Source organism: Camelus dromedarius, chromosome 1 (genome assembly GCF_036321535.1).
Source record: "Camelus dromedarius isolate mCamDro1 chromosome 1, mCamDro1.pat, whole genome shotgun sequence".
Classification (NCBI taxonomy): domain Eukaryota; kingdom Metazoa; phylum Chordata; class Mammalia; order Artiodactyla; family Camelidae; genus Camelus; species Camelus dromedarius.
The window spans coordinates 82,739,544-82,767,140 of NC_087436.1; the positions used below are offsets into that span (position 1 = coordinate 82,739,544).

At 37.0% G+C, this 27,597-nt stretch overlaps 1 protein-coding gene across 1 annotated transcript; it reads left to right on the top strand.

The window, feature by feature from the left end:
* Positions 1 to 15,334: 15,334 nt before the first annotated feature.
* Positions 15,335 to 24,165, top strand: IBSP (integrin binding sialoprotein). The gene is made up of 6 exons (XM_010983106.3): positions 15,335 to 15,465; positions 15,561 to 15,611; positions 15,707 to 15,784; positions 18,699 to 18,761; positions 22,807 to 22,980; positions 23,549 to 24,165. Exons 1-6 carry the CDS (start codon positions 15,337 to 15,339, stop codon positions 24,083 to 24,085), a joined length of 1,032 nt encoding a protein of 343 aa, XP_010981408.2. The 5' UTR covers positions 15,335 to 15,336; the 3' UTR covers positions 24,086 to 24,165.
* Positions 24,166 to 27,597: the final 3,432 nt, after the last annotated feature.

A 27,597-nucleotide genomic window follows, 5' to 3' on the forward strand; every position in this document is an offset into this window, starting at 1 on the left:
ATTGAGAAGCTTCCATTTAACTTCAATTGAAGGTGATTAATCGGCAATGGAATGACAGGATAAAAGGCCAATATCAAGAGACAAATCTAACAGAATTCTATAAATGCCTTCCAAGTAATGAATATACTCAACTAAAATCACATGCTAATGGGCTTATATCAGCATTTGGCTGGGTCTATCTGTGTGAAAAAACATTTTCAACCATAAAATACGTAAAATCTCGTTTCATTAACACATGTCCCTTTTCAGTCAATTTTAGTAATAGAGAACATCAACATTGAACATTGTGCAAAATTTAAGGGAAGGATCATGAAATGGGATTTTTATTTATTAAGCCGCTAATGTTAAGAGTTTATCCACCAGAGTATGTGTAATTTATTGCATCAATTTGCCTTACGTAAGTTCAACCACAGAATCACCTACTTAAAACAAAACAAAAATTTTTTTCTTTTTTCATTAAGGTATAATTGGCATACAACATTATATTAGTTTCAGATGTACAACATTATGATTTGATATTAATACGTATTTTGAAATGATCATCACAGTAAGTCTAGTTAACATCCAACACAATTTTTTAAAATTTAAATCACCCCACTATCTATAGGATATGAGCTAGTACTCAAATTACAACCTCAATATATTTTGTCTCATTATGATACATAAATTATGCTATCTCTGATTATATTTTATACAAATTAAATTTTGTATGATTTTAACTAGCACATCCTGTTTAATTTTTATATCTATCACACTGGGAATTATTTTATCTTATAGAATGACTGAGGCTCAGAGTGGTCAATTAATTTGTCTTAAGTTACTGGGACAGAATTTAACCCAAATATGTGTGTCTCGAAGTATGTCTTTTCACAGTCTAACTCTAACTGATGTCTACTTACTCCCATGACAGCTTCCAGCGCAGCTGAGCTGAAGTGCTCTGAGCTGATGTGAGAGCAGAAAAGGGTTAAACCCTTGGTGTGCTCAGTGTTCCCCCTGGTTACAGACCCTATTAAATGCATTGCACTGGCCCTGGGCCATCTCCTTTATACTCTGATTTTACTCAAGGTAGCCACTTAATTAAAGTTTAAGTATCGATGCTCTGACTTCATTATAACATAAAGTGAAAATTAAAATCCACAAAAAGATGGGTACACCAATGTTTACTGTAGCTTTTGTCATGACCGAAAAAAATTAGAAACAAATCAAGTGTCCATCAACAAGAGTATGAATAATCAAATCATGGTATATTTATACAATGGAATACCACACATCAAGAGGAACAATGAACTACTGTTACTTGATCAAAATGGATGGGTATAGAAAGTATTATACTCAATGAAAGAAGTCAGACACAAAAGAAGACTTACTGTACAATTCTGTTTCTATAAAGTTCAAGAGATGGCAAAACTAATCTATGGGATAAAAATCAGAATAGTGGTTGCCTCTGGAAGACAGAAGGAATAGACTAGAAAAGAAGATGAAAGGATATTTAGAGTACTGGAAATACCCTATGTGTTGATTTGGGTACAAAAAGTGGTGATGGCCACAGTCAAGAAAGGCAAACCAAGCACAGGGAAATATATACAAGATCTTGTGGTAGCCCATGGTGAAAAAGAATGTGAAAATGAATATACATATATTCATGTATGAATGAAAAATTGTGCTCTACACCAGAAATTGACACAACATTGTAAACTGACTATAACACAATAAAAAAGAAATAAATAAAAATTAATTAATTAATTAAAAAAAATAAAGAGTGGGACTAGGTTCCCATCAGCCACGATCCAACTGTGCGGCCTTGGGTAAATTCCTTAACATCTCTGTTCATTAGTTGTTTAATTTGTAAAACGAGGACTAAAAGAGTCTGTTTCTGAGGATTGTTAAGAGGATTAAATGAGATATATATGTTAAAAAAAAAGAAAAGAAAAGAAAAGAAAGGCATATCAGAGCTCAGAAAGAAGGTACACCCAGCAGTGGTAATTTGACAATGCAAGTCATACCAGAGAATGACGTGTTTCTTTATTTTGAAACACTATGCAGGGGGCATAGTAAACAATAAATGCAAGATGAAAGATTCCACCATCACAGGACCCGTTGCAAAGGGATGTGCAGACTTGTGGTCCAAGATGCATCCAATGTTGGCAGCATTGCATGGTTCCTCACTGTATTTGTAAAAAAATAGAATTATTTGCTTCTAATGTTTGCCTTCTAGCTCTTTTCTACATTTCACCCGTCTTGACACTTGCCTCCTTTGCAAAATGAAACTAAGTGCAGACTCTGGGCATGTGTAAAAATAAAGAAAGAAACAGTCTTTGCAAGAAAAAAAAAAAGACCTATGTAGTTTACTATATGCATTTATAGCTTAACTAAAAGGAAAAAAAAAAAGTTTGTTAAAGCCTCAAGGTTGCTCTATATTCTAATACTACTTTAAGCCCTAACAGCTTTGAACCCATGCTAAGTGCAACTGAGCATGTTTAATTTACTGCATCAACCCTGCCTCATACGGACACAACCACAGAACCATTGGCCAAAGCATGGTACAATTCAGAGGGAAAACAATAAGAAAAAGTACTCTTCTGAGTTAGATGGTCTACAGAGTTTAATTTAAAAAAGCACCATAGTTGTCCATGCAGTGGATGCTGCAGTGACTATTATTCTCTGTGTGTGTGTGTGTGTGTGTGTATATATATATATATATAGGCATCTGAAAGCTTCAAGTGCGATCACAAGTTTTTTCCTTACTGTGAGTGTTAAAAATGTAATTCTACTTGTAGAGCCTATAACTTTGGTATGGTTCTAAAGAATAATGTGAATGTGAATGTGCTGGTAAGATAAGAGAAGAAAACTTGTAGTAAGAGGCAGGAAAATTGATTTCCAATCCTCTGGAAATGAAACCAATTCATGTGTTTTGGAGTTGGTGGAAGTATTTTTCACAGGGCTAAAACAATGAAAAAAATATCTCTCATCTCTACTAAATTCACATTTAACACCCATACTGGAATCTTAAAAAAGCTTCCTGGAAGTGTGTTTATTTTATTTAGTTTTGATAAGTTTGCTATCTGTTCTTTGAGAAAGAAAAAAATGTCAAGTGAAGAAATACTATGAAAGGCATTGTTTGATGGTTTCCTTAAGCATCTTGTGCCACAAGTGAGCTTCCTTCATCCTCTTCACAAAGAAATTATGGACAAATTTCTTGTTTTAATTTTATTGAGATATCATTCTACCTTTTTATTGGGAATCTTTGTATCCCCAGCATTCATCTGGCACTGTTCCTAATACATAGTAGGTGATGAAAACAATGGATGGTTGGATGGATGGATAAGAAACTTTGGAGAGTCTATTGCTTGCAGCATCACAGATGTACGAAGAGAAAAACTGGCTTCTATTACTACTGACTCATAGAAATATCAATTTGGAACCTTATGAAAAAACTGAAATTAAGAGGCTACCAATCTTCTACTTCAAAGAGTGCCTTTGTGGCCATTAGGAAGACAAGTAAGTCTACAGACTTTTGGTGTACGGAATATTATTGCTTAACAAGAATATGTTTTAGAAAATTATAATCTCTCTTCAAATTTTGGGACAAATGGCTAGATTGAATTAACCAAACTCTCCTGAAATACGAATTTTATTTTAGGAAACAAATGAAGCAACAAATTTCTCCCACCAGTGTCATGGAAGAGCTTCATGAAGTTCTGAATTTTCTGTGCCTTTCTTATGATTAGGTGCAGTGAAGTGTTCAGTTTCTCTTAGACCTGTCTTTTTCTGCCACTATCTTTGCTCACACCTCCCACCCCCATCCCCCTACCCCAGCTATCACTGGTACTATGTTTGAAACTTCTCTGTGGGCCCCAGAGCTGGAAAGTGGTCCCTTAGCCATCCTATACCTCATTTGATACACTGTGCTCCATTCTTTGCAGTTCTTTAGATTTGGTTGCTCTCAAATAACCTGTTCTTTTGTGAAGCCCCTGTTTAGTCCTAAATAGAATCTACCACCAAATTTAAAATATCCAAATCCATAGGGAACTTCTGTCTCTCATGGTGGCCAACACTCCTTCCACCACAAACACCAAATCTGTTCTCTCCTGGGTGGCGGCTTCTCACTGTTTGACACGGTAACATCAACAGAAGCAAAGACTCTGCCCATTTACCTTAAAGTATGAACTTGAATATGGAGCAGGCGCTCTTGAGCTATTACAGGAAAACATAATTACAAGGAGGACCTGGCTCTGGTTTTGAATCAGCCAGAAATTGTAGGCAAATCCCTTGACCCCCACCCTGGACATAAAGCCACAAGACCAAGGGGAGGGCAGCATCTCCTGATGCCAGCTCAACAGAGTTAAAGAATAATAAGAAGTTCATGTGTTTTAAAAGATTTTCTAACCTTGTTGAATTGGCTCACAAAACTTGAATTCTAATGGGCTATAATTGTCCTATTTTCCTTTTCCTATTGGGAATACTGAATCTGGCTTATTTTGGCTGTTATTTAATTTTACATTTCTACCAAAGAATAACTCTTTCTAGGTTTTTAGATATTTCTATCTAAAAAGGTCAAAACCTCCACATTTTTGTATATAGAGATTATTGTTCCAAAAGAGAGACTTTGTCAGACATCAGGGGAAAACAGGCAGTTCAACATTTTTTGATGGCGATGGTAATGACAGTGACAAAAGATCATGTTTTCCAGAATAGTTAAATTTCTTGCTTAATCTGATTTATTTTATTTCTGACTTGGCCTATTATTTAACTTGTCATCACTTTTTTCCACCTGACTTTATTATAAATTGTTTTAAATTTTTTCAGATTTTAAAAATTGAGAAGAGACATGTCATCTTATCCTTTGCCTCAGAGCATGGCTGTGACTGGAGAATATAAGGTATAAATAACCATCTTGGGTTTTAAAGTCTTGCTAAGAAATGCATTTCTTATGCATTAAAATTTTGAATCTAAATAATTTATATTTTATTCTCAGGGAAGTGCATAAAGTTAAGAGGAGGAAAGAATTTAATGTGTCTAGCTCAAATTTTGGTATAGCAGGAAGAATTCATCCTCAGTAACAAAGGTTACATACAAGAAAATTGGTATTTCAGTCAGGTACCCTGTATTCAGTAAGTTCTTTCTATATGTGCAGTACTATGACAGCAATACAGAGTTACTTGGAAATAGAAAAAAGCAATGAATTAACTAGAAAATACCAAAGGAAGACAGAAAAAACCCTAAAACCCTAGACATTTTTAGAACCGAGGATCTAGATCAAAGCTCAGATAAGAGGAAAAACTCAGCTGCAAGAAAATGACACATACATACATCATTCTTCCAAAAGGGATAAACTTGCTTGGAATGCACTGGGCCAGAGGTATCCCTAAGAATCCACACTGAACACATTCAACTAAAAAATGCTAAAGTAAATCCCAATAAATGTCCACTAAATGACCAGCTGGCCTCAGATGTCCAATGGCTGTTGTAACCTTTACGGTTGATGCAATAGAATGAGCCATATCCTACAAAATTACAACAAGACCACAACTAAAGACTGGCAGTGATTTGTTTTTTGTGGAATCACAAACTGTTATTATTGCAGATCATTGCAGAAGGTCCAAGGCTATGGGAAACCTAAGGAACACCAAAAATACAACCCCAGCTAGTAACTAAAAGACTATATTTGTCAATTGTGCAACTTCTGAAATGATTTCTGAGAACACATTTCTCAGTTCTTCACTAAAGAATGTGCTGATCTGGTTAAAAACATTAGGCATTTTAACATCACAAAGTAAACCTTCAGGAAACAGGTTTTTAACAAAACAATTGAATAATCAAGTAATAGCATGAAATCTTCTCTTTGGTAACTAAAAATTTGTTTCTATCTGAAAACACAAAGATGGTTAAAGGAAATTATTAAATAAAAAGTGAGATTAAAATGATCTCTCAGTCTGTCCATATGTAGAAAAGAGTATTGTTTATTCCTTCCTTAATTGTGGCTGATATAGACAAGACAGCCCTCCAGAAATCATTATAGATTCCCTTTCCCATTCTTAGACATTACAATGGTTTGTGGCCCTTCAAAGCTCAGCAAAATCTGTCCAACAAAATCTTATTCCTTAGTATCCAACAAAGTGTTATTCCTTAACAAAAATCTTATTCCTTAGTATTTATCTAATACTATTTGACAAAATCTTATTCCTTAATGTCTCCTTAGGGAGACATTAAATTAAAGTAAATTTTTCTTTTTAATGGGCAATAAAAAAAAAAGGTTGAGAAACACTATGATAGATGGTCTTTCAATATTCATTCTTAACCAATCTGCCATTATTTTAAGACTATTTATTGGATAAATGTCCTATGTCAGGCATTGTGATGAGTGGTTGGAGAGATGATGGTAAGTAAGATCCTGTACCTGTCCTCAAAAACTCCCAGTCCATCCAGAAGTCATGAGAGATAAGCAATCATCCCTAGGAGAGAAAGGTCATTACTATCATACGGGTGCTTTGGAAACAGAGGAGGCACCAATTTAGCCAAAGTGAAGATAGGGATCAGGACAGTCTTCTTTAGGGTGTGACTTCAGAACTGAGTCTTGAATGACAAGTCAGAGTTAGACAGACAAAGATAGTGTGTTGAAAGGCCCTCAGAAAAATACATAGTACAAAGGAAAGGAAATGAAATACTTTAGTATGACTTGAGCTTAGTATGAGGCAGGAAAATAAAGGGGGTAGGGCTGTGGTCACATGAATGAGCCAGATCATGAAGAGCCTTCTCTGCAACTCTCAGAAGTGTAGATTTTATCCTGAAGGTATTAGAGCCATGGAGGATGTTAAGCAAAGATTGAAAATATATTACTGATATTTTAGAAAGTTTATTTTGGCCACAGTGTGAGAAATGGATTGGAGAGAAAGACAATAATGAGGTTCTCATAGTAACCCAGCTGAGACAACATGACCTTAAGTAAGATAATTAGTAGGGAGGGTGGATGGAAGTAAGATTTGAGGGGTGTGGAATTGACAGGACCACATTGAAGTGGGAGGGGTAAGGGACAAATAGAAAAATAGAATGAAGGGCAGTTGGGAATTTGAGGTAATTTTGGAACTTTCAGGTGGAGATTTCCATTATAAGTTTGATAATATGTGTGACCCTAAAGCACAGGAAGATAATTTGTATTAAAAAACAAAAACAAAAAACAAACAGATGGGTAAGTGAAGACATGGGAATGAACGAGATCATCCAAAGAGACTCTAGAGAATAAGAGAAGGACAAGGACAGAACCTTGAAAATATCAACATTCAAAACATAGCTAGAGAAAGAGGAGTCCCTAAGAGCAGTTGAGAAATAGTAGGCAGGGAGGGATGAGGAAACCAGAGAATGCAGTGCCATGCATGTGGTAGGGAGGTAGAATTTTTGAAAGAGGGGGAAACACTCAGCGGCATCAACTGCTATCAACACCACCAAGGAAAGTGACTGGAAAGTATTCATTGCAATTAACCAGCAAGAACTCATTGGTTAACCAGAATAAAGTCATTGGTAACCTTTATGAGACAAGTTTCTATAGAGTTATGGGGGCAAAGGCCATATCGCCTTTGGGTTGAGAAGGGAGTAGAAAGTGAAGAAATTGGGTCATTAAAAATGTTGACAATGCTTGAGAAACTTGACTGTGAAGAGGAAGAGAGAAATATCTGAGTAGCTGAGTGCGAATGTGTATGGATGAAGGATGGTTTTGCTTCTTTGTTTTATGAAAGAGCCTTGAAAATTAAATTCCAATGAAAAAGAGCCAATAGGGAGAACTAGATGGTAAAGCAGAGAGAAGTACCTGGGAAGCTTGTAGAGAGATCCAACCAGATTTAACCTCCATTCACTCCTAAATCTTAAATAGAAAAGGTTTGGAGGGAAGAGTATAGCTCAAGTGGTAGAGCGCGTGCTTAGCATGGGAGAGGTCCTGGGTTCAATCCACAGCAACTCCTCTAAAAATAAATAAATACACCTAACCCCCTCCCCCCCCCAAGTAAAATAAAATTTTAAAAACGGAGAAGATTTGGAAGGAACAAATTCAGAACCTTTCCCTTGGAGACAGGAATCACATCACAGAGAACAGTCCACAAGTACTCCGTCCCTAGCTTACTACCTGCCGACCGCATTTTGTATTAACTTCCATCTTCTCTCTTAGAAAGGGCAAGGGATTAATCGCCACACTTCATTAATGTTCACCTGATATCAGAGGCTATGAGAATGTCCAGTCTCATGTAAATAACCATAGATGTGGTTTCCTGACTCCGTATATAGCAATTTAAATAGATACAGTCCTTGTCCTCTAGAAGCCCGCAATAAAAATCAGATGACATGGACACACACATCACCACCACCACTACCACACAAGGACACAATATTATAGTAAGAGAGCATGGCGGTTCTTAAATAGGAATTCATATTAAGTACACATTTGGTATTTGTTTTTTCTGGCTATGGAATACATGAAAGTTTTGCTGGGAAATTGGGTGGGGCTAGGAAAAGCATTGAATTTTACATAAACAAGGGAGGCCTGGGAAGGAAGAGGGGAGGGAGAACTTGACCAGATTATAAACCCTAAGGAAAAAAACCTGTCTTTGTGGCCCCCACCACCCAAGTTTACAAGAACTCAGTAAGCGATAGCAATCAACTGATTATATAAAGTCCTAGATCCAGAGACTTATTGATGGAAAAACTAGGCAAAAGTTGAACAGATAAGCCTGTGTTGTTTGTTTTATGAGGGAGAGGTAATTAGTTTTATTCATTGATTTCCCCTTGGAGGAGTTACTGGGGATTGAACCCAGGACCTCTTGGGTGCTGAGCATGTGCTCCACCACTTGAGCTATACTTTTTCCCCTTAAAAATTAATTTATTATTTTTGGTGGGGGGAGGTAATTAGGTTTATTTAATTTTGAAGGAGGTACTGGGGATTGAACTCAGGACCTGGTGTACGCTAAGCCTGTGCTCTACCACTTGAGCTATACTGCCCTAAACAGGTAAGCCTGAATGGGAAGCAGAATGCATACTGGAAATCAAATAATTATACGGGTATGACACCTTAGATTGAGAAGCAAAGGGTCCAGTGATGAAGTATCAAAGAGCAACCAAGGCAATGGTGAGATAGCTCAGGAGAACACTGTAGATGTGAGGGGTGGTATCCCAACTAGACACTACCTTTTGGTTTCAGAGAGAAAGAGTGGATGAGGTAGAAATAGTAAAAGGGTTTACTAGTAAATAAAACATTGGCATAGCCAGATTTTAGCATTTTTCTGATAGAGAAGAGGAAATTCTGTCATTTATTCCAGAAAATTCTAGGTTATGAAGATTTCAATTAAGAGTTGTGAAGAAACTTCACGTGAAAATCTGTTTTGAAAGTATTTATCTACTTCTTAGACTTGACTATTCTTAAGTCTGTATAGAGCATCTTGAAATATATCCTAGCAGACAAGAAGTAATAAACAATATTGGAAAGGAAAGCTGGGGTCAGACTTTTTAGGCTGAGAGAGTTTTACCCAAGTTCAAAAGCTAGCAAGAGACAGCACTTGAACTTCACCTCAATCTTTGATTCTAAATCCTGTGGTCACAGAATTTTGGGGAAGGGAAAATAGGCAACATGTCCACAATTAGAATATTACTACTACAACCTGGCAAGAAATAATGAGGACTTGAACAAAGGCAGAGGCAATAAGAAAAGAGGGAGAAGGATGGTTCGTATGCCATCTAAGAGAATCAATTCATAACAACTCATTTAAATAAAGAAGACCATCATCAAAATGAGATTACAACGAAGTGTTGTTAGGACAGCCTTGATTATTAAAAAAAAAAAATGAGTAAAGATCTGTGATTTTTTTCCCTAGCACTACTCCTTAGAAAGAACGTCCCAATAAGCATGCATGAATAAAGGCAGGCAATTTAGATTAGGCAGAAGGCTGTTGGAAAGGATATATCAGGCTTAAATAACTTATTGAAAATAAGAGATTACAGAATATTAGAAGTGGAAAAAGTCTTAGAAATCACTTAGTTCAATCATTTCCATTAAAAAAACATTGTATATAGCACTTCAAACACACACAAAAGCAAAGAGCATAATATCACAAATCTCCATTGACTTAACACCAATTTGATGATTATCAGTTTGTAACTAACACTTGTTTTATCTTTATCCCCACCCCAAGAAATCTGTTTCATCCATAAATATTTTAGACTGAATTTGTAAAAGATGAGAATTCTTTTTAAAACATAATAATAATAATATCATCATACCTGAAAAACTAACAATATTTTCTTAATACCAGAAAATGTCTGGTCAGCTTTCAACATTTCTCCAATTGTTTCACAATTTTCTGATATATGTCTGAAATCTTTTTAATCTAGAGTTTCCCCTTACTTCTTTTTTTATTTTTCTTGCTAATCAGATACAAGTCAGATACAATATGGCTTGTAAAGTTTCCTACTCTCTGATTTTGCTGAACGCATCACATTTTACATATTCTTCTGTTCCCTGTATTTTCTCCACTAGAGGCTTTATCAGATTCATGTTCTATTGTTTGGGAAGAATGCTTCACAGGTGATGGGAGGATGAAATGGCTGGTTCTTTTTTGGTGTAAAAATCCCTTTATTTTTAAAAGATGGATAAAATTGAAGCCTCCAGGGGGTTAGGTGATTCACATATTGGTAGAACAAAATTTCAGTTTTTTGATTCTTAGTTCTCTACTCCTTTTAATACATCATATACTGTTAACAATTTGCTTAGTGATTATAATATACGAATTACTCTGCTATGTATTGCATGAGATATGGCTGCACCCATAAAGTTACCCAAGCCATAAATCCAAAAATCATCCTAGGCTTCTCCACTTCTCTTACTTCTACTAAGTCCCATTCATTTTATCTATTGAACATCTCTCTCCTTTGTTCCATGCTTTCTATCCCCACTGCTGCTGCATTAGTTCAGATCTTTACCATCGCTTTCCTGGAACACTAAAAGAGCTTCTTAAAGCTCCCCTCCTCCATAACAATCTTGCCTTCCTCAACCCAGCTCTGCGTTATCAACAAAAGATTTGTCCAAACTGCAAATCTAAATATACTGTTTTCCTGCTTTAACTCATTGGCATGCTCTCATTTCCAAGATGGAGTCCATACTCTTTAGTGCAGCCTAAGCTCCCTCCCTCATCTGGTCTTTGCCTATCTGACTATCCTCATCTGTCCCTACTTCCACTCACTATATTCCAGTCTGTTGAATCATTGAGGTTTTCTAAATGTGCAAGCAAGGATATACAGTGGTTATAAGTAGATTGTAGAATTAGATAGATGACTTTGATCCCTAGATTCCCCCATTTACTAGCCATGCACCCCAGGGCATGCTTACCATCACTGTGCCTCACCTACCTCACCTGTAAAATGGGAAGAATCTCACAGAATTGTTTTCTGTGTATGAAGGATGAGTGAAATAGCACAAATGAAGAACCAGCATGAGAGCACTCAGTGCATCCTAGATGGTGTCGGTGCATTTTTCTTATATTTCATTTCCTTTACACCCATTCCCAAGAATGTTTTTTCTTTTCCTTCTTGATAACGTCTTCCTTATTGATATCCCAGCAAATTCCCAGTCTGATGTAAGGGCCCAGCTCCACTGCTTTTTGTCATTTAGAATTAAACCTCCTTAATTCCACAGCACCTCTAAACATTGTAGAAATTTTGCTTGCTGTGCCCTAGGTCTATCTACACAACTGCAAAAGTTTTAAAGACAGGGCAAAGGTCCATCTTATGTTTGGCTCTCCATGTCTGGGAACATTCACTTTCCATTGTCCTGGGTCAGTGGAAATCTCAATAATTCAAAGTTTGGTAAATGGAGGTAAATGGAACTAAACTGATGGGGTTGAATTGAATTGAAAGAGCCTATCCAACTTCCTTTCTTATGTCTATATTTTCTAAACAACTTTTCTGTAACAAAAGATGATTTATCCAAAGCATCTATCAGGTTGACTGGCACACACATTCAAAAATAATTTTTATTAGTTTTTGGTTTTTCAGGTACACTTCACAGTTAGACGAAGAATGAATGACTGGGCAAAAAGAATATGCAAGCTATTAAGCTAAATTTCCCTTTGCAAATGAAAAAAAAATCAGTACTTTAGTTTATCAATCAGTTCCTTGTGGGTTTGGTTTTCACAAATCATTTCTCTAACAACAGATCACGCTTGCCAGCTCTAATTATTTTTTTCCAATACCCATAGGGAAAAAATTAAATGTGAAAATGAACAGGAAAGAAGTATACAAAAGCCCACGAAAATACCAGGTGACATCATTTACCCAACAGAAGAGGATCATATAAATAGATAGTTGAAAGAGGTTTATTTTACAAGGTAAAAAATGAAACCTGCCTCTCAGTAGTACAATCCTCAAAAATTCTAATTTTTATACTCAGCAGTATGTTTCAGGAAATATATTTTATAAATTCTGGCATTTAATGATACTAATTTTTGAGCCACTGAACCATATTTCAGGAAAAAATATAAAATAATTGATATTAAAGTATTGTTTATCAGTTCCTTTTCTTTATTATTAATTTCTTTCTTTTTTTTTCTGAACTGATAATGTAGCATTGTATCTGATTACAGTAAATTTTCCTTCCTTTCAACATAGTGAAAATTTGCATAATGATGAAATATTTAAATGGTTAAATCCTTTGCTATTTATTTTAATTCAAATCCAGCATATTATTATATATATTCAGAACTCAAACTGTTCATCTTCATCTAAACCTTCAATTAAATTCCACAATGCAAACCTCCTGGCACTCAAGCCACAGTTCATGTTTATTCAACTGCGCCTGTGTCTTGAAAAAGTGTTGAAGTTTGGGGGTTTTCTGGTGAGACTCCACATTCTGACATCACCTTGGCCATGTCAGTGATTGGCTGTGGGAAGGCGAAGAGGAGTTTATAGCCGGTAAGAGCAAGTGAATGAGTGAGTGAAAGAGCAGAGGAAGTATTCAATCTGGGTCACTCACTCCTAGGAGCCTGCCTTCTCACTCCAGGACTGCAAAGGGGTAAGATTTATTCTGACAACTTCATTATCTTCAAATCAAATACATCACATTTTACATCTCTGGACTTAGTTTTGAATTTTTAATTTAAATGTAGATATTAACACACTGTATAGAATTGCTATGTAATTTAAAACATCATTAAACTTACTACCTCAGATTTTGGATTCTTTCCAAAACTCTCAGTTTATTAACCTATACATGTAAATAAGTTCTTATCATGTACATAAACTAGAAAATTATGCTTCCTACTTTCCACCTCTGCACCCCAGACATAACTGTGTTTACTTATTCTGGTTCAAATTCAAAACAGCCTGACGGAAATACTATTTTGCATTTACAAATCTGCCTCGATATATGCTGAATTCTCTGTCAATTATGCCTAATCTGTACTTCAATTATAAGCAATATCTTGTCAATATGTTATATATTCAGTTTCAGTGTGTTAATATCCTATAGCTCTAAAATCAGAATGGAAAAGTGTACAGTACTAGGGAAATGAATAATGTTTTTAGTTTATCATACTCCTCCCAATAAAAACTTGCAATTAGATTCTCAAAACAATTCTTTAAGAATGTTTGAATTGTTGTCTGGGTTAGTAGTGGGCACTGTGAGGTCTTTGCTTTTGATGAATCACAAAGTAAATAAAATGAGATTTATGTAGGCAGCCAATTGCTGCCTACAAGAATCCTTTGGTTCTCTTTATACTATTCCTGGTATGTTTTTATGTAGTTGTTTTTATGGTTTGTTATGAGAAATTTTATACTCGGAACTCTTTCTACAGTTCCATGTATTTAAGTTTTTAGCTCTTTAAGATATTGTAATTATTCCAACCTTTTTCATAAAACTGCAGAGCAATAGTCTTCCTGCTTGTTGTGGGCTGCATCACAGGTGGCCAAGTTCCAAATGTTATTCAGAGCACCCCAGCAGCAATGAAAGCTTTTTAACCAGATGGGCCCCCTTGAGGGGCAAAGCCTCTTTCTCCCCGTGTGCCCACCAGAAACTTTTACCAAAGTAGATGGGACTGTAAGCAAGTTTGTAGGCATCAAAATCAAAAGACCTACTCAGCCACAGATAAAGTATAAATGAGTACCCAAGACAGCTTCTCCAGGCCTTAAGCCATACTCTGCTTAATGTTTAGAGTCAGACACTCAAAAGGAGGCAATAAATCTTGGCTAATGATGATAAAATGCAAAATCTAGCTTCAGGGTATAGTATATGACATGGGTTTCATGCATTTTAAATATTGCTTTTCCTAGTATGTTTATGGGGAAATAGTGCTTCTAAAACGTTGCCAAAGCTGTCACTCTGGAGGAGAGAGTGCTCTCAGTTAAATGTGTTTCTCAATGCAAGTGCTGGGTGTTAGCGGCTTTCAGCTACATTTGTTCAACTTCTATTCAAATAGGATTTCATCAAAGGGAATAAAATTAAGATAGGCTTTCCTATCGCTCTCCTTTTACCTCTGAGGAATCTATGTGGAGCTGAGATCTTTGAAGGCTCAAACCCCAGGAATGACCACAAACTTTTCCTATTCTGAGAGCGGCATCTTTAATTCTTCCGTAGAACTGAAGTCTCCATCATGGCTCCAACCCTGACCTTGGAAAGCCCCACATTCATTCCACAAAAATCTCCCCCACTTATGATGGAAAGCTTAAATGGAGCTGGAGAACAATGTAACTTGAGGGCATTTGCCTCTAGTACCCCAAGATGAACTCTGATATCTTGTCTCACAGAGTCATCCTTAAACATGGATACTGGGTACCACGTTATGAGAATAATATTTCATATATCATGGATCTTTGCACACACTTAAACAATATCAAGTATTCTAAGATATTCATTGGATAATGGCACCTAGTCTCCACTTTACAAATGAATTTTTAGTTCAAAAGCTATATAGAAGCTGGAAACTGCCTCTAGGATAATCAGCATAAAAGCTATCATTTGAATGTATTCAGTTTTTGCTTCGTTTTTCGTGTAAACAAAACAAACAGATGACATGACCACACTGCTGATGTTCCCGTGTCAATGATATTAGGAGACCTCCTTGCCCTACTGTGAAGGATTCAAAGCACTCAAGCCCCTGGCAGTGACGAAATGGCCTTCCACTGACAAGTCAGAGTGGAGAGGTTAAAACCAAATATGGAACTCACCATTATTCAAATAGATGGGTAAAGTCAGCCTTCCACCACTCAAATAGAAGGAAAAATGCTAGAGCAAAAGCAGAAATTTTTTCTAATTAGTCAAAACCATAACTGGACAAAAATGAAAATAAATTAAATACTTCATCTCCTAGTATGAGCAAAAAAGTTACACTCTTAGTTTTACGCATTAATTTTACCACCTCATTAATTCCAGAAGCAATCACCAAGATGAAGACGGCTTTAATTTTGCTCAGCATTTTGGGAATGGCCTGTGCTTTCTCAGTAAGTTCTTTATTAAAAAAACATAGAGTTATTTCCAATTTTGTCTTTCTATATTTAAGAGAGAATATGTAATAATTAAATGCTCTTTTAAACAGATGAAAAATTTGCATCAAAGAGCCAAATTAGAGGATTCTGAAGAAAATGGGGTAATTCATTTTTTACATACTTCCTTGGCTTGACTACATTTACCTAGATTTACTGCACATGAAACATGAATCTATCATTTATTGTGTTTATGCAGGTCTTTAAGTACCGGCCCCGATATTATCTTTACAAGCATGCCTACTTTTATCCTCCTCTAAAACGATTTCCAGTTCAGGTAAGTATAAAAATTAATTTTCCTTCCCACCCATTACAATTAAAAGGGAATCAAATTTAAGTATGAAACACCTAAATTCAACTCTCACTAAAATTCAGCCAGGAAGATCACCTACTATAAACAGTTTGTTTTTAATATAATAAAATAAAATGTATTCCTAAGTTTTCTTTTAAAGCAGAGGTACACACACACACAGCAAACTCATTTGGGTTCAGGCTAGAATGATATAATTAAAGCAAACACCATAGCACACTGAGTTTAGGTATTTTTGGCTAATTCACCAACAAAAGTGGACAATTTTATCAATAGTTAACAATTAGGTCAGTGATAAGGCCACTAACTGCCATACTATAGTTGTCATATAGCTGTTTTACTGTCATATAGCTATTTCACACTGAATAATTTAGAGTCCTTTAAGAGGGACTTAAGAAGAAAAAATTGACTCATGAACAGCAGACACCATTAAAATAAAAATTCCTGACAATCAATGGCTTGCTGAAGATTTTCCCAGACTTTGACTTGTGTGGTTCACTAGAACAATACATCACGTGTTGGAGCATTACTCTAGTGAAAATGTCACTCGAGAACTGCACAGGAAAGAGAGAAATTCATGAAGTGAACTGAAAAGCTTGTGAGAAAGGCAAAACATCCTCAAAATTTGTAAACAAACAAACAAAAAATAACTACACACTAAAAATAAGAGTTTCTGTTTTTACTGGGTTACCTGTGAAGAGGGTTCTGAAAACTGGAGGGTGTGGTGCTGATCTTAAATAGACAACAAGCCAGAATTGTGCTATTTTTATTACTACATAGTTTGGGTTCAGGGCACCAATTATGCACCATCTGACCCAGGACTCCTGAGACATGAAAAGCAGTCAGGATGCTGAAAACGGTGCCTCAGCACAGTGGCTTGGCATAGCATCTTACCATATGTTGGGCTAACCCATCTCTAACTCATACAGTGATAGGAAATGATCATCTTAAAGTATTTCTAGCACCATAATAATTATGGGGAATGTGTGTGGCCACAGAAATATGAGCACAAATGATACAAAGGTTGGGGGCTTTCAGAATTGCCTTCCATTCCTTGGTTTGCCCACAAATAAACAGTGCTCATTTGAAGCTTTGTTGTCTTTCTTAAACGAAATGGAAATGACAATAAATTTAAGTTTCTGATTACCCCCTCAACTTTTCTAAAATATCATATACTTAGAGATATTCCCACCTAGAAACTTTTATAGATACAGATGTGTGGCCCAGTGCAAATGTCTGTAGAGAAAGGATATTAGGAGAAGTTATATTTTTCCTTACTGATAGACCCAAAGCTCACAGATTCTTGAGGAGATCTTTAATACACAAAATTTCCACAGATCATATGCAGACAGGTCTACCTCAACCAATGTAGAATCTGTAAATAAGAGAGCTGTTTTCAGGTAGAATCCAATAACACATATCTCCCAATCCAACAGTCTGATCTAGTGTTTATGATCTGTTGTCTTACTTTACAAAGTTTGATTTCTAAGGTTTCTCCCCTTATGTGTCTACTTTTATGTTTCCATAGCTCTTTATTATTTATTTTCTTAAGCCTTGTTAAGTATTTAGTGCCCAAATTCTCACCCCAAAATGCATTAAGCTTCATTGGCTTTAAAATTCATATTTTATCCAAACAAATAGAAGCAGTTCCAACAGAACCTTATGCTTTATTCACCTCTGGGCTAGGGAAGGCACAACCATTAAGGTCTTGGCAGTGGAAGAGCAGGTCTAATTATTCTCTTTTCCACCCAAGGTTATTCTTGGCTCCAGGGCACAAGCATTCCCTTTCCCTGGGCGGATGGTGTGGCCACCTGAAGAATGAGCCCAAGGCGGGGAGCCCTGAGCAGGGTTGGGACAGAAGTGTTTTCTCTGATCTCTGACCCTAAGGTCCTTCTGCAGTTGTATTTTCTAAGATCCAGGGTACTTAAATGAGTCACCAGAATCAAAGATAAATCTGCAGGACAGAAAATGACAGAATCTTAAGTTGGGTATCTACTTGTATACTTAGTGTCATTAAGAAGTGGTTGCAGAAAAGGAAGGAAAATCTAATTTGGGCCAACATTGGGACAGATGAAGCATCTCCACTACTGTCTTAAAGGCTCAGATAACAGATGTTTAGATATACATTTCCTTTTAAAAAGTAGCAAAGTTCATTAACTTACAATTTTATTTTTATATACAGACTTTAATTTATTCTCATTCAATATTGAGCTTTTTAGAGAAATAGTACTCATACATTTCTTATGTGAGTAGATGAATTTTCCTCTTATATAACTATATATATATACACACACACACATACACTTCATTGAGGGATTAGCTTTAATTAGATTAAAATATACTAAAAATTACACGCAAATTTAATTTCAAGTCAAATTCCAATTTAAGTTCACCAGGAGAACTCATTATTTAAGAAAATCATCCAGTAACAACTTATATTTTATGATAAGCTTAGTCCTCACTTCATTCATATAATCATAAAGAAAATAAAACAATGAGATCTATGTCTTAGCCCAAGATTTGTCTTGAACTGATTGGAGAAGTCACAACTATTGTGGATTTCAGATTCCTTCTCTGTAAAATCAAGAAATTGGACCAGATAATCCTCTTGTTCTCTCAGAGCTAAGCCACACTGTGATTCATTGCTCTAGTTTTCACATAGAATATGTTTCAACATATTGTTAATGCTTTCGAGGTTGAAAATGGAGCATTTCAATGCATATCTTGATCACTGTAAGATGCCCTTCTCTCTAACCTCATTTTATTTATGTCCAATCCCCTCATATCTTTCTCACAGCAGCATGAGGACTATCCTAAGTAAATAAATGTATGTACATATATATTCATACACATATGGATTCATGTATACATATTTTTTTAGAGCAGCAGTGACTCATCTGAAGAAAACGGAGATGGTGATAGCTCAGAAGAGGAGGAAGAAGAGGTAAGGAATTTCTGCAGGTTTTTTCATAACCAGGCTGCACAAAAAACAAATAGGAAACTAGTCTCCTGTACTCCAGACTCAGCAAATAACCATCGCCAGCTTACCAACTGCCCACAGTCTTCTATTTTGGACAAATGGAATGTTATTTAAATTAAAACTAACTAAAATGACCTGTTTAAAACACTATTGCAGTTTGGGGTTAAAGTTACCTGTTCGTGGTACACAAATACAAAAGTGTCTCTATTTTAAGTGGAAGAAATATAAATTCTGATCAAAAAAAGAAGTGTTATTTATATTTAGGTGGATTGAGCATGATAGTAAAAGACAAATACACAATAATCCTAAACTCAGCGCAATACTTGTTTTAAGGACTAAACTTGAAAAATTCAATTTAATAAGTGGGTAGTATATGAAAGCTAATCTTACATCCTCTACAATGTTATTGTGATTCATCCGCCTTTCTGGACTCATAAAGTAGTTCTTTTCTACTTGTTCTTCCTAATTGGAATTTCATGTCTTTTTGCCTAATAATAAAATTCATGTTTTCATAGAAATGGAAATAATCAAGATGTACAGATACCTTACTATACAGTGCTACAAATTAGTGTCGTTTGTGGCTAAAATTCATCCATATAACTTGGAAATGGTGCTAACGTGTTTATAACTGACACTCTTGCCCATGGAAACATACTAATTAGGTACATTTTTCTGGATAGTCAATTATAGCCACCCACTGGTTTAGGAACCTTCTAAATTCAGGTATTCTTAGATGCTATTTATGAAGGGACAATGACAGTCCAAATGGATCATGGGTAAACGTCTACTGTCCTGAAAACAAAGTGGTGTGGGAAGTTTAAAAGTGACAAATAATTAGTTTGATATTTTTAAAAACCATTTTATGTTACTTTTAGTAACATTTTCAGTACCATAATTTACCCCAATAGCTTTTAAAGGAAGACCTTACAAGAATGTTGTCAGTACCAAGAAAAATGCCACCTACTAAATCCCACAAAATTTTGCCTGGAGTTCCACATAATAATCTTACTCAAGAGCTAAACTAGGGTAATCCATTTCACTACAGCTGTTTGCCGTACAATGACTGCAAAATTGCCTTGCCAGCTAGACTTCCCAACTAGACTGCGTACCTTTTGGCACTGGTTCTTCATTTGTTGTGATGGTGGACTCTGATGAAATCCCACATACTTAATATTTTGCCAACAATCTCTGAACATTTATGGTCCTCCCAGCACTCATCTGCAAACTGCATGACCCAGGAGACTAGAGACCTCGGGTTACAATCCCTGCTTTGAGGAGGAGCAGTGCTGTACCCTCACTGCCTCGCCCAGTTTCTTGTACACATATAGTGCCCAGTAAATGTTTGCTGGTTTGGTTTTGAAACTTCAGAGGGCACTTATTAAATGCTCCAAAGACCATTTATTCAAAGTGATAACAGAAAACCAAATGAATAAAACTGGGAATTGCCCATCCTGAAGAGAGTTTAAAACCTCTCTGTTTCACCATTTCTTCCCTAAAATTTCATTGGCAATTCAGGTTAAATAGAGTCCCTAAGAATTATAGTCCCATGAGAAGGTGCTTAGGCATATTTTCTATTTAAAGATAATACATTTTTCCTACTCCTAAATTATTCAGTTTCACTTTTTAAAAACTTTTATTGAAATATAATGTACCTAATAACACAATTATCATAAGTGTACAGATGACTGAAATTTCAAAAATTGAACACTCAAGAGTAACCGGCCCCCGTATAAAAAAAGCAGCACATGCTTTGTGCTCCATTGCATTCATTAACCATCTCCACCACAGGCAACTGCTATGTTGACTCCTAAAATGTAGATTGCTCTTGACTCTTTTTGTGTTATACATGGAATCGCACAGCGCCTACTCTTCTGCGTGTGGCCTCTTCCACTCTCAGCTTCAGCGGTTGACCCATTTGGTTCTATAGCTGTAAATCGTTCATTCTCATTGTGAGTGTTTTATTATGCAAATGTACCACAATGTGTTATTCTTCTGTTGATGGGCATCTGGGGAGTTTTCAGGTCTGGGCTATGACAGAAAAGCACTTCTGTGAACATTCTAGTCCTCCTTCTTGGTGAACATATGAAATGTCCACACTTCAAACAGTCTGCTTATGTTCAACCTGACGAGATGCGACCAAACAGTTTCCCAAAGCTGATACACTGATGTAAACTCCCAACGTCTGCATACGCGCCTTACGGTGGCTCTGCATTCTCACCAACGCTTGTTCCTTTCAGTATTTTTAGCCATTCTAGGGGGCTAATAACACTTTCTAAGCACACATTATTTGTCTATTCAAAAAGATATATAAGGCCTAATACCCATCAAAAGACTGACCTATTTTCCTTTTTAACTCACTGCAGCAGGACATCATTAAATAAAGTACTAGGACAAGAGAGGGTGTCATAGGAGAAAACGTAGAATCCTATTAGTTGGGAGTTCAGGACTGCAGTCATGACTCAGCCGCAAATGAACTGCCATCTCTTTGACCTCATCCAAGTCATTTATCCCATTGGACTTCAGGTTTTTCATGGAGTAAGAGCGCAGGTCCCAGCCTGTATCTTCTCCTTCTCTAAGCATCTTTCTGCCTTCTCCCCCGAAAAGGTTAGCCTGTTGGACTAAAGCATATAAACATGAAAAAAACAAATAAACAGTATGGTGTTTGTGGGATATTTGACACAATTAGCTTGGAGACTGTTTTGGGGTGGACTCTACTACTCCCAAGAGTTCATTGAAAACAGTGGAATTACAAACCTAGAGAAACAAACACAGTCTTCTTTAGTTACTTTGTTTTAGTAATAAGGTAGGCTAAATCTGGGTTTTGTTTGTTTTTAAAGTCTTAAAATATAGGCTGCCTAGTTTAAAGTTATCCTAACATCACAATCCTTTAAAAGTACACTGAAATAAATTCAACTTTCTAGTACTCATTTAAAGTAAGTAAATTCTTTGTATGAATTCCTGACTTTAAATATTAGCAATGAATTACATTGGGAAATTAATTCAATCAACAATTGCCTAACAACATGGAGTAAAGGCAAAAGAATAAAATGTTAAAGATGATAGTAACATTCAGTTGAGGAGTGGTAATTTTTTTTAAAAAATCTTCATGCAATAACATAATAATATCACTAAGGATTTCTTGATGTGTTTAGTTTCTTCATTGCACAGAAAAATTGTATGTCAAATGCCTGAAATCTTTTGAATACTTCACACAGCACAGAACTGGCTTATATATCGGCAGATGGATTTTGAATTTAATATATCTTTTTTTTTCTTTAAAAGCTCCTGAAAATAAATGAAATACATTCACTTCTTTTTGGTAGAAAATAAGACATGCAATCAATTTGTTTGAAGACAGGGGTTTCTATAAAAAATCCCTTCCTGAAAAAATAGCCTAGGTGTAGTGTAGACAATTCACATAAATCCTAAACATCATAGAAACTGTCCTGGTGTAATAGAAAGGCTCACCTTTTTTTAGTTAGAAAGATACAGTTTCATCACTTAGTATGAGACTTTGAACACGTTATTTAACTTATCTGAGTTCACTTTCCTTTTCTAAAGAGTGTGAGTAATAATTCTACCTTACAAGGCTGCTAAAAGGAATAAAAAATAGGTATAAAGTTCTCAGCTGATTTGTCAGCAAATACAATAATTAACGTACTATCATGTCATGTAGTTATTCACAAGACTTCAAGGGCCTAAGCCATGTATGGTATGACACCATACAGTCAGATACGCTGAAACTATTACACAAATATTTTTGAAATGATTAAATACAACTTAGAAATATCTAAAACACACTACAGTGAAGTAAATACGATGAGAAAACGGAACTGAGTTCTGAGAAGTGAAAGGTGCAAACGGCGTAAGAGGAAGCAGAATTGTAACATCGGGTGAGAAACTGGCTGAGGGATATGGAGCATTTTTCCAGTAATGGTTCATGATTCCAGCAAATCTTGAGTTATCTTCTGGCTAAAATAACTTTTCTTGCTCTGGACATTTCCCCCAGGAGACTTCAAATGAGGAAGAAAACAATGAAGAGAATGAAGATTCTGATGCAAATGAAGACGAAGATTCTGAGGCTGAGAACGCCACCCTTTCCACTACCACGCTTGGCTATGGAGAGGAGATCACACCTGGAACTGGGAATATAGGTCTGGCTGGCATCCAACTTCCCAAGAAGGTAACAACTCCTCCAAAATGTTGAATCTGACCTCATTTCTTTACTGAAGTCTGAGGTTATCCTGACACTATACACAGAGTATTTTATACTATCTTCGTTAATTCGTGAAAAAGTAAGAACAGGTACAACGCCCTTATTTACAAATAAGAAAGATCTTCTTCCAGGCAAGTCCTCTCCCCATGTTGTTACACTGACTTTCAGCACTATCACAGAACACTAAGGACGAGCACTGTAGCAAAGGATATAAGGTCCCGAGAGATGCCATTGCATGTCAGGGGAGAGGATTCCGAGACAGAGAAAGTGAGCAGCAAAGCTATAGAAAGCATCTCCCACAGAGAAGACGTACTTACCAGGTTTCTTTCTCTCTGCCAAAACCCAATGATAACGGCACTGATTCAGAATTTTTAACCCCCCTTCCCCCACTAATTCTTTTGTAAGTTTAATCGGCTTCAGTTCAAAAGTCCACATAGAGCAAGGCTGACAGCACAGCCTGTGTTGGACAAAGTATGGCCTTAAGTTCTCTGTTTTACACACCTAGATTTGGATTCTTTCAAACTTTTTCTTACAGGCTGGGAATATAGGAAAGAAGGCTACAAAAGAGGAGGAAAGTGATGAAGAAGAGGAGGAAGAGGAAGAAAATGAAAACGAAGAAAATGAAGCAGAAGTGGACGATAATGAGCAAGTCACCAACGGCACCAGCACCAACAGCACAGAGGTGGACTCTGGCAACGGCAGCAGCGGTGGGGACCGTGGAGAGGAAGAGGGCGTCACTGATGCCAGCGCCAAAGGAACCACAGTGGCTGGAGGGCAGGGCAACGGTGGCTCTAAGGTCACCACCTCTCCAAATGGCAGGTTTGTGCCTACGCCTCCACCCGGGGAGGTCCATGGGACCACCCCGCCCCCAGCTGGGAAAACCACCACCCCGGGATACGAGGAGTACGAACAAACAGGCACCAGTGAGTATGACACTGGATATGAAATCTACGAAAATGAGAATGGGGACCCACGTGGGGACAATTTCCGAGCCTATGAGGATGAGTACAGCTACTACAAAGGGCGTGGCTACGACAGCTATGACGGTCAAGATTACTCCTACCACCAGTGAGGGCCCAGACCGGGGCGGACTCACCCGCGCTGGCGTCATGCGTGGCTACCGTTTTCCAAGTTCAACTCAGGAAGGTGCAATACAACAAATGTGCATATTATAACGTGGAATGGTGCTGCTGTTCCAAAGTGGCTCTCTGCAGTTGCTTCTGCAGGTGATGGGCTTCCTGTTGCTTTTCCCTGGTATGTTATTGAAAGGTTGTAAATCAGGGTCGTTGGTCAAGTGGTAAACCAGTGCATGAGACCGAGTGAGACTGAATGTTTTGAGGTTGTAGTTCTATAAATAGTATTTTAATGTGTTTGCACTAACTGCTAAAACATACTCTTTGTGCAAGAAGTGCTTCTTAGAAGAGATTCACTGACATTATTAGTAACACTGTATACAATAAATGTGTAGTTCTTTAATCGCGTTACCTAACCATCACTGTATATTAGGTTTAATAATCATCCTCATGTATTTTTATGTGACCTGTATGTATATTCTATCAATGGGTTTTATCACAAATAAAAATGCAATCCTTCAAATGTGTTATAATTAAGAAGAAAAATGAGAGATTTAGAACTGAAAAAGGTGAGACCAGTGGGAGGACAATTCAGCTAAAGGATGGAAGCTTATTTCCACTACGGTTTAAAACTCAGAAGGACTGAGCCATTTCCTCATGGATAGGTCAACATAACTAAGATTTTGACATGCTTGTGGGCTGGGTCCACCATACATATTGGGGGAATAAATGGCTTTTATTGGCGTTGCCAAATTTGACAAATAAAAATGTAGGATGCCTAGTGAAGTTTGAATCTCAGATAAACAATGAATAATGTTTTAGTATACATATGCTCCATGCAGTATCTGGCCTTTGTGAAGTATTGGGGACATATTTCTGCTAAATTAAGGATTCACTGCCTAAAATTCAAGTTTGACTGAATGTCCTGTGGTATACCTGGCAACCCTACTCCTATTTGATTTGGTTTTAGGTGGAAGAGAGATGGGATGGGGTAGAAAACTCTTACACATACACATCAACTCATCATCTCCTAACTTTTTACTTTGAAAAATACCAAGCCTTCAGGAAAGTTAGAAGATGAGGATGTGAGCATGTAGATTCACCTGTGGTGAACCTTTTGCCGTATTTACATGATCACTTTCCATTTCTGTGTGCCTCTCTTCATCTTCATCTACTTCTTTGCCAAACCATTAATGATTGAAGACATCGTGGCATCACAATGCTTCACCCCTCAATACTTCAGCACTTAGCATTAGAACAAGGAATTCTCCTACAGAGCCACCATATCATTCTCATTCTCAAGAAATTTCACATAAATAGGATAATATTTTCTAATATACAGTCCTTACTAAAAATTTCCCAGGTATTCCAACAATGTCACTTATTGCTAACTCATTTAATCCTCACAAAACTCTGTCAGGTAGGTACTATTATTCTCCATGTTATTGATGAAGGGACCAAGGCATGAAGAGGTTAAGCAGCTGGCACCAGGTCACAACAGCAAAGCTGAGGTTAAAACAGAGGCAGACTGGCTTTAGAATCTGTTCTCTTGACCATTAGCGTATATATTCATCAGGAATGGACGTTGAGCCAGGAGTGGGCAGGAAGTCTCTAATGATGAGAACATTGCTGAAAAATAAGCCTCGTCCTCTATCACAATTTTCTATGCCAGCTGTGTTTCTATACCAGCTGTGTTTTATGACTTGAGCTCTAAAGAAAATTTTCAAAGCAAAGATCCTCTGATATTTTTGGTGTACCTTTCTGTATAGACTGCTTGGCATTGTGCAAGTGCATGAGCTCTGGAGTTTGGTGAGCTTGAATAATGGTGCTACTGAGAGTAAATGAATTTTCTTTCCCACTCTTTGTTCCCGCATCTCCTACATAAGGAGTGTATGCAGCAGCTTGCTGTTCAGAGTCTGACATGTTATGAGCTGTTCAGCGCATCACATCTCTCCTCTCCAGCCCCTTCTTTTCCATCTTAATACTTATTGTATTGTAACAGAATTACCTGGCCATAAAAATTGTCTTTTGGAAACTCACAGAACATTTCCCCCTTGTCCTAATGCATCTTTGTAAGCAAAAGCTTTTGATGAGATGGAGGCCTTGGGAACAACATGACAAATACTATATATTAGGCAATATAGATAATCTGTACTGTTTATCTGTGACATTGTCACAGACTATCTCAATATAGGATACAATCATCAAATCTTAGATTTAGGAAGGATGTCTGAGCTCTCTGAACTTTATCAATATTTTGAAGTTACTCATTTTTATATAGCAAAATCAGTTAATTTTTTCTATTATTATTATTATTAATTATTATTATTATTATTTGCTTTTAACCTGTAATGTGGGCATCCACTCCCCAGTATCCTAGCTCAGGGATTTGAGCTCGTTTACTTCAGTCCCTGAGCGTGGAATGGTAACTATTCTCTACCATTGCTCCAAGCATCTAGGAGTCTCCTTTATAGGAGTGGCTCTTTTTAAAAGGAGAACTGTGCCAAGGCATTCACTTGGGGGTATGCAATGGAAGCAGAGGAAAGATTTACAGCTTAGTCTGGACACCAGCACAAATGGGTACTCAGATGGTGAGGCCCGTGGACCACCAACTCCCCAGGGCCTAGATGGAGGCAACGTGACATTCCTGGATGAAGACTGAGGGATGGGATGATGAGGGCTATGATTGAACTCTGCCCCTAGGCACCCTAACGCTGCCCCTCCCAGTTCTCTCAGCCATGTCATGCCGTATCTTCTGCATGGAAGCATCCTCTTGAAATACTTTTCCTACTTAGAACTAGAGTTCCAGTCTCTTCCTGCCATTCTAGCCAGCTAGCCTCCCTGGCCTCTTGCTCCAAATTCCCTTTGACCTTCCCCAGCAGAACTCCCTCTTCTGTAATCTCTCATAGCATCCATTGATGGCCTATCTGGAAGAAACTTGACAAGAATTCAGATTATTAGAAAAGAAAGGGGAACATTTTTATTCTTCCCAGAGAAAGATAATCCTTCCCCCAAGAATGAATCAAATGACTCCTTCTCCCCCCTTTAAATGGAGAAGAGATAAAAAGTGAAATAAACTATGCTTATGTTGAGGGTGGTGGAGGTGATGAAGTTGGTTATTTATGTTCTCTGACACATAGAAAATTCTTTTGTCCTCGTTTAAATGCAGAAACCAACTTGTAAGTGTCTCAGAGCTCCTAGGTGCCTGTTAATATCTGTTCTCCTCTCTTTCTCTGAGTAACAGAACCCTGGTTTTTTATCTAAGCTGGTGCCTACAGAATAAATTCTAATTTCTTCCGCTTCCCTTGGAGCTAGATGTGTCCATTTGATTTATGTTCTGGCCACATCATGGGTACATTTCTTGTTTGTCTCCCTCAAGAGAAGTATTATTCTCTCGCTCTTTTTCTCATTTCTCCCTCCTGCTGGCTGGAATTCAGCCACGGCAGTGAGCCATCTACGACGTGGAACAACAATCTGTGGATGGCAAGGTAGCTCGATACAAAAGGTCTGG